At 49.0% G+C, this 15,283-nt stretch overlaps 1 protein-coding gene and 1 pseudogene across 1 annotated transcript in view; both read right to left on the bottom strand.

The window, feature by feature from the left end:
- Positions 1-581: 581 nt before the first annotated feature.
- Positions 582-4,828, bottom strand: LOC102826560 (annotated as a pseudogene).
- Positions 4,829-14,046: 9,218 nt separating this feature from the next.
- Positions 14,047-15,283, bottom strand: part of GIPR (gastric inhibitory polypeptide receptor) — a 30,329-nt gene continuing 29,092 nt past the window's right edge. The window contains exons 15-16 of the mRNA XM_006871471.1: positions 14,326-14,367; positions 14,047-14,253 (exon numbers count right to left, since the gene is read on the bottom strand). Coding sequence (XP_006871533.1) covers positions 14,047-14,253; positions 14,326-14,367 — 249 coding nt within the window. The remainder of the gene's footprint in view (positions 14,254-14,325; positions 14,368-15,283) is intronic.

Here is a 15,283-nt window from a genome sequence, read left to right on the forward strand (position 1 = left end):
TCTTCAATATATAATAAAACATTTGTCATTTCAACCATTCAAGACTATAAATATGGGCGCAGACTGCCACCCACAGCCTTCTGCTGTGGAACAGCTGGTGAGTTCTTTGACCACTGACCTTTTGATGCTTCAACACTGCTTCACTGGGACTCCCTCAACAAGAGATGATGATTACTAGTCCCATTTAACAGATGAGGAAATTGAGGCATAAAGAATATAAGTAGGTGGTTGCCAGTCTGCAGCCCTGGGCCAGAGCCAGGATCCATTTGTGGCTCCCACGTTGCCCCCACCACACCCCCTGTACCTCCCAGCAGAAGTACCTCCGCGGAGGAAGGGGAGGTGGTCATCTTCCACAGAGCCTGGGGGCTCCCCGGGCTGGAAGTACATCACCTCTCAAGGATGAGACTGCAGCAGGTTCAGACGGTGCAGACACTTCTCTGGAGGCAGTGGGGATTAGAGAGCAGGGATCAGTGGTCAAAGGTTCCCCTGCTCATAAGCCAAGGAGGGTGGGGGCCGGGGGGTAACACGATGGGCCTCTTGATATGAATAAGTGCTAAGATAACCAACTTAATGTCATCTAGTCAATTCTGACTCAGTGACCCTCTAGGACAGAGGAGCTGCAGGGACACTGGGGCAGCCTGTGGGGAGCAGGTAGTCAGGACTGGCCAGTGTTAGACCCTCAGTCTCAACCCACCCACATTTCCCATCCACGTGCACAGTGTAAAAAGAGCCAACCAGGTCTATGTCCTTGTGAAGCGCTGCAGCCAAGAGCATAGACTCTGAACCACACAGATGGCACCAAGTCAGTTCTGACTCAGAGCGACCCCGCACACACAAGAACACCACCCTCACAATCGTTGCTGTGTTTGAGCCCACTGTTAACAGCCACCGTGTCAGTGCATCTCACTGAGGGGCTTCTTTCCTGCTGACCATCTACTGTACCAAGCTTGATGTCCTTCTCCAGGAACAGGTCCCTCCTGATCACATGTCCAAAGTACGTGCGTGAGTCTAAGTCTCACCATCCTCAATTCTAAAGTGCATTCTGGTTGTATAGTCACCTTTTGGACCTGCTCGATCCTGGGTTACCTGATCTAACAATTTCCTTGGTCCCATCTCCGGTTCCCTCTACCAACTTTCCAGCAGAGAAAACTGTGAGTGAAAATGTCCTGAGGTGAGAAAGAAACACAGGAGTTTGTGGCTAGAGGTGAGGGTAGAGGTGTGATCAGAGAGGTCACGCGGCACACCTCAGGGTGACAGGAGCCATAGCAGGGCATTGGACAGAGGAGAGACAGGATCTGACACTCAGGGTATGGAACGATCCAGCCCTGTGGCTCTCTGTATATGGGATAGAAGCAGGAAGACCAAAAGGGTGACAGACACCCAGACAAAGGATGGTGGTGGTTTGGATCAGGGTGGAAGCATCTCCTGACACCCAGCCCCAGCTCTTCACCTGCTCCTTGGCCCTGCTCAGCTACAGGTCGAGGGCTTGGGCCAATTTCAGCAGCAGAGCGCAGGGCACTGCCAAATCTGTGGCTCCCACAAAAGGAGCTGACCCAGGTGGGAAGAGCTCCGAGTCATAATGGCAGGTGAGAGTCAGGTGGTGGGCAGCCCCTGGGTCCAGCGTGGCCACCACATTACCAAAGTCCAGCGGCCCAAGGGGGGGTCAAGGCTGTGAAGGGGTCTAGCTCCACGTGCTAGCCAGCTTTCAGGGTCCAAAGTGTGGCCTCCAGGAACTAAAAGCAAGAGAGAGGTAGGAGGGTAGCCAGGGCCTGGGGGAGGTTGGGAGAAGGGGCATGTGCCCCATGCCATGTAGAGTTGCAGGCCAACTAGCAAGTTCCACGTTTAAAGCCTCCCTCTGCAGACTTCTAAGGCGCTCTGGTGGCGTAGCGGTTATGAATTGGGCTGCGAACCTCAAGGTCAGCAGTTCGAAACCACCAGCGGTTCCACGGGCAAAAGATGAGGCGGTCTGCTCCCGTAAAGATTTACAGCCTCGGAAACCCTGTACAGGGTCACTACGGGTTGGAATCGACTCGTCAGCACTTAACAACAACAACAACAGATTTCTACTGGGTATTTATGGGGTACCAGGGAAAATGGCAATTTGATAGATACATCACAGCTTAAACAGCACTCAACGTATGCCAGACCCTGTTCTACTAACGCTATCACACGGGGATTATCATTGGTCTCACTCTGCAGAGGACGACACAGACAACAGAGAAGTTAAGAAACAAATCCAAGGACACACGCCAAGTAGCTGAGCTGGATTCAAACCTAGGCAGCACAGGCCTCTTGATGCTTTCTGAGAATCAACATAGACATACTCCAGCACCAGCTCAGGTTCACACCAAATGTTAGCTGCTTATTAGGAGTCCTGGATGCTACAAACCATTAAAAGTGCTTGATTATTATTAGCCAAAAGGTTGGTGGTTCAAACCCACCCAGAGGAGCCTCAGAAGAAAAGGCCAGGCAATCTGTTTCTTAAAGGCCACAGTCTTGAAAACTCTATGAAGCGGTTCTATTCTGTGTATGGGTCAACAGGAATAGGAATTGATTCCAACAAAGGAGTCCTGGTGTGGCGCTGTGGGTTAATGCAAAGCCGTTTGAACTGCAAGGTTGGTGGTTCAAACTCACCAGTCACTCCTTGGAAACCCTATACAGGGTTGCTGTGGGTCAGAACCAACTCAACGGCTCTTAACAAGAAGGAGCCCTGGTGAACCAACACCAGGGCACATAACCACCACTGCCACCAGGGGTCCTGTGGTAACGTTAAGCACTGGGCCGTTAACTGCAAGATCAGCGGTTTGAGCAGCTTTGCAGGAGAAAGATGAAGATGACTGTTCTTATAGATGTATAAATCTTGGAAACCTTACATAAGGTCACTATGAGTCTGATTTGACTCCATGGCAGTGGGTGAGGAGACTAGGTGGCACAGTGGTTAAAGCACTTGGCAGCAAACCAAAGAGTCAGCAGTTTGAACCCACCAGCTATGCCACAGGAAAAAGATGTGGGCAGTCTGCTCCTGTCAAAATTGACAGCCTTAGGAACCCTATATGGGGCAGTTGTAGTCTCCTACAGGATCACTAGGAGCACTGATAGCGTGGTATTTATGAATCGGGCTGCAAACCGCAAGGTCAGCAGTTCGAAACTACCAGCTGTTCCATGGAAGAAAGAGGAGGCGTTCTGCTCCCGTAAAGATTTGTTGTTGTTGTTGTTAAGTGCCATCGAGTCGGTTCCGACCCATAGCGACCCTGTACAGGGTTTCCGAGGGTGTAAATCTTTACGGGAGTAGAAAGCCTCATCTTTCTCCCGCAGAGCAGCTGGTAGTTTCGAACCGCTGACCTTAAGGTTCGCAGCCCGATTTGTAACCACTACGCTACCAGCGCTCCTCCCGTAAATATTTACAGCCCCAAAAACCCTGTACAGGGTCACTATGAGTTGGAACCGACTCCACGTAACATCCCCACCACCACCACCACAGGATCACAATGAGTCAGAATCAGCTTGTTGTCAATGGGTGGTAACCACAACAAACCACTTATTAGCTATAGGACTTGAACAAAGGTATAAACCTCCCTGGGCCTCAGTGAAGATCATTTGGGTTCACACAGGGCTGTTGCTTGAGACTGACACGTAGTCACTTTGGATGGTGACACTGGAGTCAGAGAATTTCTAACTAGAGAGCCAAACCTCTGCCCCTGAGTTGCACTGTGTGAGCTTTGCAGAATGCCCAGTTCCCACTCATTCCCCTGGGGTCTCAGGGTTTGGAGGTGGGGGTTGGGGGGGATCCTTTTACCTTTCGTACTTGGAGATTACCGGGACTGCCCAGATTCCGCACGACCAGCAGAGGGCGCAGATAAGTGTTCCAGAGACGCTGCGGGTGTAGTTGGCCGACCACCCTCCGTAGCCGAGATTCAGAGATGCTTCTGACCACCGGGGGCTTGGCAGGGGGTAAGAGTGGGCAGGAGAAGGGCAGAGAGTGAGTGCAATCCCACTCCGATCCTACCCCCGGGGGTCGCCGTCGCCCTAAAATGCCTGGTTCCACTTTGTAAGGATCTGAGGCTTTTAAGATAAATCCTAGGTCCAGGAAAAAGTCTCTGGAAGTCCATGTGGGTCAGTCCATCTCCCAATCCTGATGGGGAAATCAAGGGTTAAGGAGAGGAAAGGTCTCTTCCAGGCATGTGATTTAGGATTAGAATCCAGATCGCTCAATTCTCATTTTAGTCTAAACCACTCCAGTTCATTCCTCTAAAGGGGGAACCACTATTGGAAAAGCTCCAGTAGCATAGTGGTTACGAGTCGGGCTGCTAATCTCACGGTCAGCAATTCGAAACTACCCGACGTTCCGCGGGAGAAAGATGAGGCGTTCTGCTCCCGTAAAGATTTCCAGTCTCGGAAACCCTGTACAGGGTCTCTATGAGTCGGAACCGACTCCACAGCACATAACCACCACCATTAGAAAACAAACCCGGAACCTTATTCCATTAGTAAAATGCATGAGCTCGAAAGACCTGGCCGGTGGCACCTGCGGTTAGGGCCATACCATAAAGCCACGTCATTCAATCCTAGACCCTGGAGAAGGGATGGCGGGGAATGAGAACCCCTGCAGAGCCCGCACCTGGCCTTACCCGCAGTTCCCGACCCATCTCCTCGGTACCGCGATGCCAGCCACTCCAGATGGTGTAGAACGCCGAGCCCACTGCCAGCGCCAGCAGCAGAGGCAACAACTGAGCCCGCGGTAGCAGGTGGTGCTTGAGCGGTGAGTGGGGTCTCCAAGAAACTGCTCTCCGAGCCGTAGCCGGGGCCTCTCGCGGCTCTCGGGACGCATAGCAGCTTTGCCTAGCAACCGGGGGAGCCCGGACCGCGGAGCCTACAGTTCAGACCTGGCCAACTCCCACCCCCACGCAATCCCGAGACCAATGAGCAAACAGAACGGAGGCATTATTCCACCCGCCCCGCGAGAAAGAAAGCCAATAGGAACTCTCGGGCTGAGCACACGCCTCCTTGCCTCCCTAGGCAGAACGATTGGTTCCCTTGAGGGTTGCACAACCCAAAAGGAGTGCGAAAAGGCTAGACTGCGTCTCAGCGGTAAGGGGAAGCCAATGGTAAGCGTTTAATCTTGGAAACTATTTTATTTTTCCGGCGCCGATCCATGCCCCACCCGGATCTAGAACGGAATGGTTGTACCGAGTGGAAAAAAATCGAGAGACTTATAAATAAACCGGCCCTGAGGGAAAAGGGGCGGGACCCATCACTACAGGGAAGAGCCGATTGGTTTTGCGGAGGCCACGCCCCCAGAGGCAGGGCCGGCGGGTATTTGAAAATGGCGGGTCGCTTCCTTCCTTTAGTTTATCCCAATCTACAGTGAAATGATTCGAGTTAAACTCCCTTCAATTTCCCCTTTCATTGTAGTGAATATTTGCCTCAAATGGTTCTGAGTGGTCTCGAACCATTATGCAAGACTTTTATCTCATCACTACGCACGGCTGGTATTCTCTGCTTTCAGCCAAGATGCATCGGACATCAGCAATGATAGCCCTCGTTCCACGTCCTCTTCTGAAACCCGCTAGAACCTCTGGAAGTTCTCTGTCAATATATGGTTGCAGCCGTTTTTGTATTACCTTTCGTAAAACTTTACTCTCATGGGATATCAGTAATATTGTACGATGATTTCCACATACCGTTGGGAATGTGGAATGGGCACAAATACAGATCTCTTCCAATCAGTTAGCCAGGTAGTTGTTTTCCAAATTTCTTGGCATAGATGAGTGAGTGCCTCGAGTGCCGATGCACTTGTTGAAACATTTCAATTTGCATTCCATCAATTTCCGGTGCCTTGTTCTTTGCCAGTGACTTCCGTGCGCCCTGGTCTTCTTCCTTCAGGATCACTGGCTACATCTTGAAACGGTTGAACAGCTACCTTTCTTTTTGGTACAGTGACTGTGTATTCCTTCCATCTTCTTCTTGTTTCTTGACACTTTTTACTGTGAATTGAGTGGAACTTTACAGAGAAGATCTTCAGTTTTACATTCATCAAACCATACATATACTTTGTTTCACCTCAATGATTGCAGTCACCTCCATATAACAAGGTATCCCATTTTCTCCCTGTGTTTCTGATTTCCATTCTGCCCTCCTTCCCATCCCTTCAATTTAGTACTTAAGTAAATGTTTTCCTTTTGATCTTGCGTGACTGACCATTCCATGCTGAGCATACCTTACTAGTGTTGTTGTCTCCCCTATATACCTATGAAAACTGTTTGAAAATTGGGCCACGAGGGTGAGTTCCATTCCAGACCTGAAGGGTAGTAGAAGGCCAGTCTGTGTTGGAAGAAATACAGCTAGAGTGCTCCTTGGAAGCCAGAATGGCCAGCTGCTCAGTGGGAGAAAGATGTGACAATTTGCTTCTGGAAGGGTGTAAGGATGGCAGCCACCGTGGACACCCTATGAGGCAGTTCTATTGTGTCCTATAGGGTTACTATGAGTCAGAATGGGCTCAGTAGCATCTGGATCTTTTACATCAGGTTTACATGGAAGGGTTCTTTGTTTTTTTCCATCAACTTTTTTTTTTTTTTAACATTTTTATTGTGAATTAAGTGATTGTTTACATGGGAGAATGTTGGTTTTACATTCATCATTTCATTGCAATGATTACAATCTCCTCCATGCATCATCATTCAACAGTGTTTGCTTCTATTCCCCCTGTTTTTTTGTTTTGTTTTGTTTTTTGAGGGGATGTACACCAAAACACTCATGAATATATAATCATTTAAACAACCAAAGGGCACATTCTGCAAGCCTGCCTCCTGGCTGCCAGCACACAGCCTTTCTCTTTACATGAGTCTAGAGTCCTCAGCTGCTCTATCTCTCCATGCCATCATCTCTGCCTCCATCTCTGGTGTTGCTGCTTCTCTGGATAGGGTCCCACATTTCGCTCCTATTCATCTCTCTTGGTGGTCCCTCCCAGTGTTCTCTGTTCCGTGGAAGAGTTTTGAAGAGTGACTTAGGTCTTAACATAGCCCTTTGGGTTACTCTATGGAAAATAAACTGCTGAAGTGGCAGAGATAGAGGGAAGGAGACCAGTAAGACTCCAGGAGAGAAGTGATGGAGGTGTAAGGCCATGTTGTTACCCATGGTACGAAATGGTCAGATTCTGTGTGTATTTGAGAGGAAGGTGATAGGATTGAATTATAGTTGGCAATGGAGATTTTTGTCCAGAGAACTGGAAGGATGGAGTTGTCATCAACAGAAACGGATGGAATGTATTGGGGTGGTGAGAGCTCAGCCAGGGACAAGCAAGGTTGGATATGTCTGTGTAGATTGTCCTAGTTAGTCAGGGCTGCTGTAACCAAAACACCACAAGTAGGTGGTTTTAAGCAACCGGAATTGATTTTTTCACATTTAAGAGGCTAAGAGCCCTCTGACTGATGATCCTAGCCCCCTCAGTTCCTTGTAGCTGTGTCTAATGGGCTCTTTGTGTCACTCAGAAATGGTTTAGGACACCCCACACTGATGTAGGAGTCCTGGTGTGGCACTGTAGTATAAGCATTGGACTGCTAAGCACAAGGTCAGCAGTTCAAACCCACAGGGTCGCTATGAGTCAGAACCAACTTGATGGCAATACTGACTTAAGAAATCCTGGTGCACTGAGGGGATAAATATTGGGCTGTTAACCACAAGCTGGATGTGCTGGAGAACAATGAAGCTGTATGCTGCTGTAAAGATGCAGCAAATAGGGTCACTATGAGTTGAAATTGACTCAACAGCAGGTTGTTTTTTTTTATAGAGTACTGGGTTATGCATAGAGCCGCTAACCCCAAGGTCAGCAGTTCTGATCTACTTGTTGCTCCACGAGAGAAAGATGAAGCTTTCTGCTCCCATAAAAGATTTACAGCCTCAGAAACCCTATACAGAGTCACTAGGAGTTGGAACCAACTCATGGCCCCCAAGCACCACCACCACCACCAGCACCACATTGATTTGGCTTCATTAACTTCAAAAAGAAAACCTTATTTCAAACATTACTGCACCACCTCCCCCGGTATAGGAGTTACGTTTCTACATATATTGGCGTGGGCACAGTTTAGTCCTTAGCAGGACTAAGGGAGAAGAGGGTGGGTATGTTAGGAAGAAGACTGGTGAGCCACCGAAGGGGAGACCATAATTCACCTCTGCTCCAGCGTCTCTCACCTGTGTGTCTTGTTCTCCAGGAGCCTCCTCAACAAGCCCAACAATGGGATGACCTCAGACAAGCTGCAGAAGTGGGAGGAGGAGGCAAGCCCCTCAAGATGCTACAGAACGACCACCAGACAACCAAGTGCTAAAAAGTGCTGGGAGTGTAAAGGCTTTCCACAGGTGAGTGCCCGGGTCTACAGGTGTTTTGTTTGACTTGGAGAAGCAGCCAGCCCCAGTCCGAGGCACCTGACAAGAGGTTCTCAGGAGCCCCAGCATGTGGTGGCCTCTTGTCACCCCTCCAGGTATACGGTGCAGTGGTAACAAACATGCAATCGGGAGCACGTCCACCTGGATTCACATCCCAACTCTGCCAGCATCCGCCCAACCCTCAGCAAGCGATTTCATCTCATCACTAGATTCCAACTCCCAGCAGCCCCCTGTGGGTCAGAGTAGAACTGTGCTCCCGTAGGGTTGGTTTTCAGTGACTGGTCTTTCAGCAGTACTTTGCTAGGTCTTTCTTTTGAGGTGCTTCTGGGTGAACCCAAACCATCAACCTTTCCATCATCAGCCAAGCACTTAGCTATTTGTGTCAACCAGAGACTCCAGTGGCAATAAGCTTGGTGGTTATTATTGTGAAGTGCCATCGAGTCGGTTCCTACCCATTGCAACCCTGTATAGGGTTTCTGAGGAGCAGCTGGTGAGCTTGAACTGCAGTTCAAACAGCTTTGCAGTCTGGTGCATTATCCCACAGCGCCACAAGCTTGGTGGTGGTTTCCAAAAATTCAGTGCTTGAGAAGGGTCCACAGAAGTTGTCCACCTCCTTGTTTGTGTGCAAAATGCTCCGATTTTTTGCTCTTGTAGTAAATGGGGAAAACCTTGGATAAAGAACTAGTTGATAAGTTAAAAGTAGGCATGTGTGCCATAACAGTCAATGAAGGAAAGGCCTGTGATGAAAAATAACACCAGGAAAGAGAATGGGGTAGTGGAGAGGGGCTGCTGGGACCCCAGAAGTGCTCGCTGGCAGAGAGGTGACACTGAACAGACCTCAGTCATTTGAAGGTACAAACTAGAGTTTGGGCGTTTCAGGCTGAGTGTTATAACCACAGGTGATGTTTCCTCTCTGGGCCTCAGCTTTGCGTTTATTTGTTTGTTTGTTTGTTTGTTTATAAAATGCATCCTAATGTCAACCCTCACGGTGCAGTTGTGAGGAGGATTCATTCAATGACACGAAGGACACAAAGCACTTGGTTTACTACGTAACACATCACAAGTGCTTAAGAAACTGGCATCAGCCCTTCATGAACTCACATTCCTCAAGTTCGAATCCTTGCGTGGTGTGGATGAGTAACCTGTGCAGCTGTGAACCTAAAGGTTAAGAGTTTCGAGTCATTTCAACAAGCACTTGAAGAGCCTTGGTGGCACACATGGTTAAGAGTGCAGGTGCTAACTGAAAGGTTGGCAATTTGAACCCACCCAGAGGTTCTGCTAGAGAAAGACTTGGTGATCTGTTTCCATAAATACGACCACCTAGAAAACCATGTGGGCAGTTCCACTGTGTCACATGGGGTTACTGTGAGTCAAAATCAACTCAGTGGCACCTGACAACTAAGTGTTCTACATGTGATTGAAACAGCCAATCTGCGGGGTAGAAGCTAGTTACCCCATCTGATAGGGGAGGCACCTAAGGTCCAAGGCCTGGCATTGCCTAATAGGATCCAACGGAGTTGCAGTCAAACCCAGGGAGCAGTCTGAACTATTGGGAAGCAGGATGGAGCCTTAATCTTCTCATCTGAAATGGAGGTATTGGTGCCACCACAAACCCCCTGGAGAACAGTACAACTGCCCAGTAGGGTTTCTGAGGTTCAGAATCTACGGGAACAGACCATCTCATCTTTCTCCTGTGGAATGTGTGGTGGACTCCAACTATGAACCTTTCTGTTGGAAACCAAGCATCTGAAGATGGGGTTCTTATGCAGGAGTGGGGGCAGCACAAACCATGGAGTCCTGGCTTTGAGTCCCACCTCCCCGGCTGTAGACTGTCTTCACTAGATGAAAATTGGTTTTCCCGCCTTGCAGGTTGGCAACAATTCCTGCTCTAGGTATCGGGCTTAGCACCAATAGTAATTTCCTCCTCGCCTCCCACCCCAATGGCTGAAGCAGAAGCTACAAGACCAGCCTAGGCAAACCTTTGCCAAGAGCAGCCACTTGGTCGGTGGTAGAATTCTCAGCTTCCAGGCAGAAGGCCTGAGTGTCATTACTGGCCAGTGTACCTCACACGTATCCACTACCATTGTCAGTGGAGTTTTGCATGTTGCTATGATACTGAACAAGTTTCAGTGACGCTTCCCGCTGCCTAGGATGAAAGGTCTGGCAATCGACTTCTGAAAGTCAGCCGATGAACTACCCTGTAGATTACAGTGGTCCAGTTTGCACTGCAGTCCTGGGGATAGTGCAGGACCAGGCAGAGTTTCATTCCATTGTGCACGGGGTCAACATAAGTCAGAGCCCAACTAGATAGCCGCTAACAACTTGTTTAAGTCTCAGGCAAGCCTGGGATGTTAGGTGCTGTGAGTTGGTTCCGACTCATAGCAAGTCCATGCACACCAGAAAGAAATACTGTCCAGTCCTACGCCATCCAACCCATAATTGCTGTCACTGGGCCAGCCCATCTCACTGGGGATCTTCCTCTTTTTCACCGACTCTCCAACTTCACCAATCATGATGCTTTTCTCCAGGACCTGGTCCCTCATGATCATGTGTCCAAAGTACATGAGACAAAGTCTCACCGTCTCATTTCTAAGGAACATTCTGGCTGTACTTCCAAGACAATGAATAAGGAAGACCAAAGAAACCTGTGATACAGCTATGTTATTTCCCCCATTTTCTAGAAGTACAAACAGGTACAGAGAGCTTGAGAACTTTCCCCAGATTATAAAACTAGTAAGTAGCCAAACTGAGATTTGAATCAGACTGTTAGGATCCAAAGTCCACACTACAAATCTTTTACTACCTCTAGAGAAAGCACCCCTTAGAAAATGTTTGGCTTACACTCATTTACAGTCACGGGAGTCCTGGTGTGGTGCTGTAGGGTAGGCACTGCTAATTGCAAGGACGGAGATCCAAACCCACCACTCCTTGGTAAACCCTCTACAGAGTCTGAACCAACTCGACAGCACTTAACATGTACGCAATAGGATGTGTGTGATTTGAATGTTGCAGAAACACCATCTCGCAGTCTGTCCTATTTTTTCTTTAAGCATCTCCAACAAGCTTTGTGCCTTAGCAGTGATGGAGAACTGGCTGAGAGAGATTCACTTTTGATTGAATCCTCAATCCCTGTCATTAGCAATTTCTCCAGATCTGATATTTCCTTTATCAATTTTATCTTTATCAATTGATCAATTTCTTTCTCAATCCCACTCATATTTTCTTTAGCCTTGTAACTTTCAGTACAGCCAATTCTTAACAGCTTAAAGATATTTTACTTTGTTTTCGAGGATCATTGTGATTGGAGGGTGGAACATGTCTCAGTCCCGAGCAGCTTTGTGTTTTAATAAACTTTGGTTTCATTCCCAAAGTGATACCTCTCCTTTGCCTCTTGCTCTTGCTTTCATAAGCTCTGGTTTGCTTTGATCATGACAATCAGAACATGTTTTATAGGTTATGGGATAGTGGTGGCTCCATACAGTAAGCACTGGACTATAAAACGTAAGATCTTCAGTTTGAGCTCAGCAACTGCTCCAAAGGAGAAAGATGAGACTTTCTGCTCCCGAGAAGATTTTTTTAAAAGCCACAGAAACTGAGTATAAGGGTCACTGTGAGTCATAACTGACACAATGGCACTTAACAATTATAGGTTATATGTGTACTTTACCATTTATATGCCTGATCCGCACAATGACCATGTATGCAAAAGACATGAGATGAAGGTTTTACATGGGGGAAGCTGTTACATTTGCTATGTCCTGTTCGCCAGTCAGGATTTCTGAATTTATTATAACTTTTTAAGACCACAGATGTATACGCAATTGGATGTTGCCTGAACAGACGTTACGCAGTATATGCATACGTATAACTTTTTAATCTGTATACTTTACAAATAATTGTTGTTGTTATTAAGTGCCGTCGAGTCGAGTCGGTTCAGACCCATAGCGACCCTACATAGGGTTTCCAAGGAGTGACTGGTGAGCTTGAACCACCGACCTTGCAGTTCAAACGGCTTTGCAGTCTGGCACATTAACCCACAATGCCACACCAGGATTCCTACACATAATTAAACATCAGGAAATCACCTATAACAGTCCTGAAAAGGACATCATGCTTGGCAAAGTGGAAGGTCAGTGAAAAAGAGGAAGACCCCCAGTGAGATGGATACAGTGAGAGCAACAATGGACTCCAACAATAATTATGTTTGAGGATGGCGCAGGTTGAGACAGAGTTTCATTCTGCTGTGCATAGGGTCGCTAAGAGTCAGAACTGATTCCTCCACAGGCAGTAGGGATGGGGACAGCATGGGGTACACCTTTTTTTCTGATGACACATGGCTGAAGTTAAGAACTGCTATCCTGGGGGTTGAGGGGAAGACCATCCACTTGGCCACAGGCACCCTCCCAACCCACAAAACAGGACAGATCATTGTTTTCATGCTTTATTTACAAGGTATCTTGGGGCCACCACCCCCACTAGAACTCACAAAGGCCTGGGAGGGCCACAGCCTTGAGAAGTCTTTGAATTCAGCTGCTCTGGGATACAATGGTCCAGGAGCTGGGGATCCCTCCCTGGGGAAATCAACAATACAGGGTACTAACTGAATCTAAGTATATGGAGGGAGGACTCAGGAGGGAGGGTATGGCCCGTGTACATACAGGCGGGGCTGCCACAGTGAGGTTGCCAGCCAGTGTCTGCCCCTTGGCATCAATCTGTCTTCACTGTTGGGGAGCAAGATGGAGCCACTATACCCTCACTGTGAAGGTGCTGGGGATCTGTGGTCACATCTCCCAGCTAGCAGTGGTCCTAGCCACTCCGGAAGCAAGGAAGGCCTCTCTGGTTCTAGCTCAGGCTTGCCCCAAATTGCCATGTTCAGACGTCTCCCTCTCCCCCTGGAGAGAACTTCCTCTCTGGACCCCAGTGCCTGTTGAATTGCTGTCTCCAGGCCTCCTTGGAGCTCCACACCCTTCGATCTACGTCCTCTGGGATGCCCTTCAGGCACTGCTTAACAGACCCAAGAACACTCTAGGTTTGCTCCATCCCAAACCCATTGTTCTATTTCCTTTCCCACCACCCCAAATTTGGTACTTCAGTAAAACCATTGCCCTATCCTCTCTGCTTTCTCCAGACTCCCACGACTTCTCAGACCTCTGTGGCCACTAGTCTTGCTTGACTGTGCTCCCAAGCAGCTCCCTCTGCCCCAGGTAGCTTACTGCTCTACCCTGCAAACAGAGGGGTCTGTTAGAAACCAGTCCATGCACCTCTATTGCTAACAGTCTTCAGTGCACCTGGAATAAAATCCAGACTCCTGCGTCCCTGCCCCTTCTTAGTCCGTCTCTTGGCTCTGACTTGGCTGCACAGGTCTCCTTCCTGTGGCAGGGCCTTTGCCATACAGTTCCTTCTGCCTACAGTCTCATCTCCAGTTCTTCCTGAAGTTGTCTCCTTCACCTCTTTCTGGCATGGTTTTAGATGTCGCCTCCTCAGAGGAGCCCTCCCTGACCACCTACAGGCATCCTGCTAATTTCCCCTTATGAGCTCCAGGACCAGAGGGACCCAATGTTTTGTATCATTCTTCCCCAACTCCCCGGCGCGCCCTACACAGAACCTTGCATTCAATCGCTCAATAAATACGTGCTAATTAAATGGACACAGGGATCCCACTGCCTAACAGTAACTTTCCAAGACCCTGCTGGCCTCATCCCCAGGCCCTGGGAAGGTTCCCGAAGACCGGGTGCGGCCAGTGGGGACCTCTCCTGGGCCAGAATCCTTGGGCCGGGGCCGGGAGGCGCGCTGCGACGGGTGATGCTGCTCTTCGCCCAAGCTGCGGCGCAGGCGACAGCGGTGCCAGCCTCGGCGGATCTCTGTCTGCACCTGCAACGCGATTGTGCTCAGAGGCGGTGCCTGGCACGACCACCAGAGGGCGCGGCAAGCGGGCTCTCCTACCTCCTTGTTGATGAAGCAGTAGAGGACGCTGACTAGAAAGCCCTGCCAAAGGAGGACGGAGTTAAATCGGGGGTGGAAGCAAGTATAAGTACACAACGACCCCTTCTGGGCACCACACCACGCGACTACCTCAACCCTGGTCCTGTTGCCCATTGCCGTTTCGTCGACCCCACGATCTTAGTCCTGTTGTTAAGTGCCATTGAGTAGGCTTTGATTCATAACCATTGAAATTCCCTTCTCTCTGGCTCCGGCTCCCACCCCAAACCTCTTAGCTTTGGTGGTGGTTCCGACTCATAGCGACCCTGTACAGGGTTTCCGAGGCTATAAATCTTTACAGGAGCAGAAAGCCTCATCTTTCTCCCGCGGAACAGCTGGTAGTTTCGAACTGCTGACCTTGCGGTTCGCAGACCATAGTGTGGGGGTTAAGAGATGGAGACGCTGGAGAGAGACTGCTGGGCTGTGAAGCCTGCTACCCCACTTCAGCAAGATGCTTAGCCCCTCTCTGCCTCAGTTTCCTCATCTTGAAAGTGAGGGTAATAATAGCGTGGTGGTTGTGGTAATTCATTAAACTATTATTAATATAAGGCACCCCTAAGCAGTCTGGTGTGTTGCTGCTGAATAAAACATGGTTCAAACTCACCAGCCGCTCCTCGGAAAACCTATACAGAGTCGCTGAGAGTTGGAAATGACTCGATGGCCCTTAACAACAATAAGCTAACCAAAAGTTTGGCCATTTGAGCCCACCCAGTCACTCTTTTGGAGTCCTGGTATGCGCTGTGGGTTAATGAGCCAGATTGCAAAGCCATTTGAACTGCAAGGTCAGCGGTTCAAGCTCACTAGCTGCTCCTTAGAAACCCTATACAGGGGCGCTATGGGTCAGAATCGACTCGATGGCACTTAACAACAACAAGAAGTCACTCTTTTGGAGAAAGACCTAGTACTATAATCCTTAAAGATT

This window comes from Chrysochloris asiatica, unplaced genomic scaffold, assembly GCF_000296735.1.
Source record: "Chrysochloris asiatica unplaced genomic scaffold, ChrAsi1.0 scaffold00168, whole genome shotgun sequence".
NCBI classification, from domain to species: domain Eukaryota; kingdom Metazoa; phylum Chordata; class Mammalia; order Afrosoricida; family Chrysochloridae; genus Chrysochloris; species Chrysochloris asiatica.